We start from the raw sequence: 6,123 nt of genomic DNA on the forward strand, positions 1-6,123 counted from the left end.
CCCCATCTCTACTAAAAATACAAAAATTAGCCAGGCATGGTGGAGTGCTCCTGTAATCCCAGTTACTTGGGAAGCTGAGGCAGAATAGCCTGAACCCAGGAAGCGGAGGTTGCAGTGGGCTGAGATTGTGCCACTGCACTCCAGCCTGTGCATCAGAGCAAGACTCTGTCTCAAAAAAAAAAAAAAGAAAAAAAAAGAAAATACAGTCATTCATATGATGGAATATTATGTATGAACTTTTTCAAAGAAATAGAGTTACTTAGAGCTATATGTACTGTTAATAAAGATCTTCAAAAATGTAGAATTAATTCCTTAATAACTTAAAGATCAAATTACCACATAATCCAGCAATTTTACTTTTGGATATATATCCAAAAGAACGAAAAAGAGGTATTAAAAAAACTGGTACATGAATGTTCATAGTAGCAGTAGTTACAATAGTGAAAAAGTGCAACCCGATATCCATTAACCGATAAATGGATAAATAAAATGTGGTATATCCATACCAAGAAACATTAGCCACAAAAATGAATGATGCACCGACACATGCCATAACATGTATGTACCTTGAAAACATTATGCGAAGTGACACAAAAGTCACATACTATCTGATTCCATTTATATAAAATAGCTAGTACAGGAAAATCCACAGAACAGACAGATTAGTAGTTGCCAGAACCTGGGAGAAGGGAAAATGGAGAGTAATTGCTCAATGTGTACAGAGCTTCTTTTTGGGGTGGTGAAAATGCTGGAAATTAGTGGTGATAGTTGCACAATGTTGTGAATGAGTGCCTAAAGTCACCAATGGTAAATTTTATGTTATATGTATTTGAGCACAATAAAAAGATAAAAAGATTTAAACATATATACTATTATATGCAAAAAACAAGTGCAAAATCAATTCCCTCAGTCTGACTCCTGAAGCAACTACTCTTTATAGTTTCTTTTTTTTTTTTTGAGATGGAGTTTCACTCTTGTTGCCCAGGTTGGAGTGCAATGGCACAATCTCAGCTCACTGCAACCTCCGCTTACCAGGTTCAAGTGATCTTCCTGCCTCAGCCTCCTGAGTAGCTGGGATTACAAGTACCCACCAACACGCCTGGCTAATTTTCTGTAGTTTTAGTAGAGATGGGGTTCCACCATGTTGGCCAGGCTGGTCCTGAACTCCTGACCTCAGGTGATCCACTCGCCTCAGCCTCTCAAAGTGCTGGGATTACAGGCATGGGCCACCGCACCCAAAGTCTTAACAGTTTCTTAGTATTTCTCTAGATTGTCTGTATATACACAAGCATAACTATATATGTATGTATGTATGTATCTGTATGTAAATTTTCATGCTCATATGTATATATGTATATCCCTCTCCAAAATGTTATAGTAGCTATTTAAAAAGACATCAGATGATCAGTCAGCCACAATCATCTATGTGTGTTATGATGGGGCATTACTAAAATTTCCAAATGAGCTTTAATTCCCCATATTATTAATGTACTTCTCCATATCACAGAATGTATTCATGAGAAGTCAGTTAACATTACATTTAAAATTACTTCATCTAAGGATGGACAGTGGCTCATGGCTGTAATCCCAGCATTTTGGGAGGCCAAGGAGGGAGGATGGCTTGAACCCAGGAGTTCAAGACCAGCCTTGGCAACATAGGGGGACCCTGCCTCTACAAAAAATTAACAAATTAGGGCCAGGCGTGGTGGCTCACATCTGTAATCCCAGCACTTTGGGAGGCTGAGTGGAGAGATCACGAGGTCAGGAGATCAAGACCATCCTGGCTAACACAGTGAAACCCTGTCTCTACTGAAAACACAAAAAATTAGCCAGGCATGGTAGCGGGTACCTGTAGTCCCAGCTACTCGGGAGGCTGAGACAGGAGAATGGCATGAACCCAGGAGGCGGAGCTTGCAGTGAACCGAGATCATGCCACTGCACTCCAGCCTGGGCAAAAGTGCAAAACTCTGTCTTAAAAAAAAAAAAAAATTTGGTGTGGCACATGCCTGTGGTCCCAGCTACTTGGGAGGCTGAGATGGGAGAATCACTTGAGCCTCGTAGGTCAAGGCTTTGGTGAGCCATGATTCTGCCACTGCCCTCCATCCTGGGCAACAGAGTGAAACACTGTCTAAAAAAAAAAAAACAAATAAATAAAATTACTTCATCTAATAGTAATTAAATTAAATGCTATCAGAAATATACAACCATGCTGGGTATGGTGACATGCACCTGTAGTCCCAGATACTTTTGAGGCTGAGGTAGGAGTACTGCTTGAGGCTAGGAGTTTAAGACCGCCCAGGGCAAGAGAGCAAGACCCTGTCTCTGCAAAAATGAAAATAAATTAGCCAGGCATGGTGGCACATGCCTGTAGTCCAAGCTACTTAGGAGGCTGAGGTGGGAGGATCGCTTGAACCCATGAGTTTGAGGTTACAATGAACTATGATGGCACCGCTGCATTCTAGCTTGGACCACAGAGCAAGACCTTGTCTCTTAAAAAAAAAAAAAGTACAACCGCAATTAATAAGGGGAACAAGAATAAAAGTTACCCCAAGATGATATATACTCATTCAACATTCAACAGATAATTACTGACTCCTTACTTGGTGGTAAGCACCATATACTACACATCTATTCCAAAGATTCTAGTCTTTCAATTATCTGAAGCAATAACTATTGATGGTTAATGAGATACACAGGAAGGAACAATTTCTTCAGGTCCTACTGTCTCACAACCTCTAGAGTCCGTATACTAAAGAGTCTCCTAAAGTGATTTAGAAGAATTAGGAAGTCCCTTAAGAACTTCAGTACCTGAAAATCACAGGTACAAGAGAATATCCAGTTCCCCAAAGAACTTCTACATGAAACCTATAAAAAAGATCCTTAAAGCAACTATGGTACTCTTTCCCGAGAAGGAAAATGAACTCATTGTATCCTACAGGCAGCCAAAGGCTTACTAAAACTTTTACACCTAACTTTTACAACTGATAGGTATAATTTCAACTTTTCTGACTACATTCCTTAGTTTATTGAGGCTTGTGATACTGTATGTCTTTATATATTATTTGGAAAATATTGTCAAGGAATAAAGGGGACCTAAGGAAAGGCAAAGGGAAGCCAAACAACTATAGCATGTTATAATCTGACCTTACCCATAACTTGGTAGAAAGGCTTTAGGAAATGTTTATTCTAGTTCAGTGGCCTTTTTCTTTTTTTTTGGATCATGCATCCTTGGTAAGATATTTTCAACCCCACATCCCCAAATATGGTATTTACCTACATAAATATGTCTATACTAATATGTTATGTACATTATAAAATACATGCAGATTTTTTAATTAAAAAACAAGATAGGGCAGGGTGCAGTGGCTCTTAACTGTAATCCTAGTACTCTGGGAGGCTGAGGCGGGCAGATCACTTGAGTCCAGGAGTTCAAAACCAGTCTGGGCAATAAGGCAAATCCCGTTTCTACTACAAATACAAAAATTAGCCAGGTGTGGTGGTGCATGCCTGTAGTTCCAGCTATTTGGGAGGCAGAGGTGAAAGGATAGCTTGAGCTGCGTAAGTGGAGGTTCCAGTGAACTGAATCATGCCACTGCAGTCACACCTAGGTGACAGAGTGAAACCCAGACTCAAAAAAAAAAAAAGAGATAGAAAATTTAATATTTCAAATGTTATTGATATAGAAAATCTTTTTATTATTAAAATTTATTTTAACAATGTATTTTTAGTGCAATGAATGTAAACTGAATTTTTTTCTTTCTTTTTTTTTCTTTTCTTTTCTTTTTTTTTTTCAGAGACAGGGTCTCGATATGTTGCCCAGGCTGGAGTATGGTGGCTATTCACAGTCACAATCCTAGTGCACTGCAGCCTTGAACACCTGGGCTGGGCTGAAGTAATCCTTCTGCCTCAGCCTCCCACATAGCTGGGACTACAGTCATGAGCCACCACACCCAGCTAAAACTTTTTTTCTTATTCTTGGTTTAGCACTTTGCTATATACCAAGAGGCAGGTATTATTTCTACTTTATAGATGAGAAAACTGAAGTTTGCAAGATTATATAATCTGACAAATGTAAGCACTATCATTGCAGAGCAGGGATGGAAACTTCTATCTGTGGACCTCTAAAGCCAATGCTCTTAACCAATATATTCTAAAAAAAAAGAGGCAATCAGAGATAAATTTGTTTTGAGGTATAAGTCAAAAAAAAAGAATAACTCCTTCTGACCAATCTGAATAAATCTGAATTATTTGCTCATTTGATTCTTATTAATATAATCAGTTAAAATCCCTGAATGACTTTGGGTAAGTCATTTAACTTATTTCAATCTTAGTTTCCCAATATGTAAAATGAGAGACTTGGACAAGGTGATCTTTAAGGTGCTTTTCAGCATTAACATTCCAGGAGTCAAAAATGAGGAGCTAATAAGGCAAACATCTTTAAGCAGAATAAACAGACCTTTGCTGATCTCCACATTAGGAAGGTTGAAGATTTCAAGGTCCATCGTGGCTCCTTTAGTCCCTTCTGAGAGGTCTAAGAGGACCAGCCTGTCTGCAATGCCCTGTACAGTAAGAGAAAGAACATTACACTGAACATGGCCAGAGACTCAATTTAAATTCATTCAACAATGAGGACCAAAGGACAATAAATAGGCCTCCTACACTGTCTTTTAGTGTTAAGAAGAATAAGTAACACAGTAGCAGTAAAAGTGACATGCAAGTAAGAAATTATTAACTGTGGCCAGGCTTGATGGCCTGTAATCCCAGCACTTTGGGAGGCCAAGGCGAATGGATCACCTGAGGTCAGGAGTTCGAGACCAGCCTGGCCAACAGGGCGAAACCCTGTCTCTACTAAAAATACAAAAACCAGCCAAGCATGGTGGCACATGCCTATAATCCCAGCTACTCAGGAGGCTGAGGCAGGAGAACTGCTTGAACCCAGGAAGAAGAGATTGTAGTGAGCCAAGATCGTGTCACTGCACTCCAGCCTGGGCGACAGAGCAAGACCCTATCTCAAAAAAAAAAAAAAAAGAAATTACGAACTTCAATACGTAATAAAAGTTCTAACAGGGCTTAACTCACCAGTCACAGATTGCAGGTTTCTTTTGAGACGGAGTTTCACTCGTCGCCCAGGCTGGAGTGCAATGGTATGATCTCGGCTCACTGCAATCTCTGCCTCCTAGGTTCAAGTGATTTTCCTGCCTCAGTCTCCCAAGTAGATGGGATTACAGGCATGCACCACCATGCCCAGCTAATTTTGTATTTTTAGGAGAAACGGAGTATCACCATATTGGCCAGGCTGGTCATGAACTCCTGACCTCAGGTGATGCCCTTGCCTTGGTCTCCCAAAGTGCTAGAAGTACAGGTGTGAGCCACTGTGCCCGACTCTGCAGGTTTTCTTTTCTTTTCTTTTCTTTTTTCTTTCTTTTTTTTTTTGAGGAGGAGTCTTGCTCTGTCACCCCGGCTGGAGTGCAGTAGCATGAGCTCAGCACTGTAACCTCCACCTCCCAGGTTCAAGCAATTCTTCTGCCTCAGCCACCTGAGTAGCTGGGATTACAGGCACGTGCCATCACACCTGGCTAATTTTTTACATTTTTGGTAGAGATGGGGTTTCATCATGTTGGCTAGGCTGGTTTCGAACTCCTGACCTCAAGTGATCTGCCTGCCTTGTCCTCTCAAAGTGCTGGGATTACAGGCATGAGCCACCATGCCTGACCCCTGCAGGTTTCTTTTAATGGGATGAGTGAATAAAGATGACTTGGTGCACTCAATACTTCTGCTATTGCTCTTGATTTATGTTTTCATTTTGATGTTATTTTCATTCTGAAAGAGCTTTTGGGTCTATTTGGGTGTCTTATTTGTAGCAGAAAAGTTAAAAAATAATGCCAGCTTTTTCTTGTTCTTTTTGAGATGGAGTCTCACTCTGTCGCCCAGGCTCAAGTGCAGTGGCGTGATCTTGGCTCACTGCAAGCTCTGCCTCGCGGGTTCACGCCATTCTCCTGCCTCAGCCTCCAGAGTAGCTGGGATTACAGGCGCTCACCACCACGCCCAGCTAAATTTTTTTTGTATTTTTAGTAGAGACGGGGTTTCACCATGTTAGCCAGGATGGTCTCGATCTCCTGACCT

General features: G+C 40.7%; 1 protein-coding gene across 2 annotated transcripts in view; it reads right to left on the bottom strand.

Moving 5' to 3' along the window:
* Positions 1 to 6,123, bottom strand: part of UEVLD (UEV and lactate/malate dehyrogenase domains) — a 72,944-nt gene that overhangs the window by 26,267 nt on the left and 40,554 nt on the right. For both annotated transcript variants that reach the window (XM_011937469.1, XM_011937468.1), the window contains one exon: positions 4,457 to 4,559. In XM_011937469.1, the coding sequence (XP_011792859.1) occupies positions 4,457 to 4,559 (103 nt within the window). The remainder of the gene's footprint in view (positions 1 to 4,456; positions 4,560 to 6,123) is intronic.

This window comes from Colobus angolensis, unplaced genomic scaffold (assembly GCF_000951035.1).
Source record: "Colobus angolensis palliatus isolate OR3802 unplaced genomic scaffold, Cang.pa_1.0 Scaffold164, whole genome shotgun sequence".
Taxonomy (NCBI): Eukaryota; Metazoa; Chordata; class Mammalia; order Primates; family Cercopithecidae; genus Colobus; species Colobus angolensis.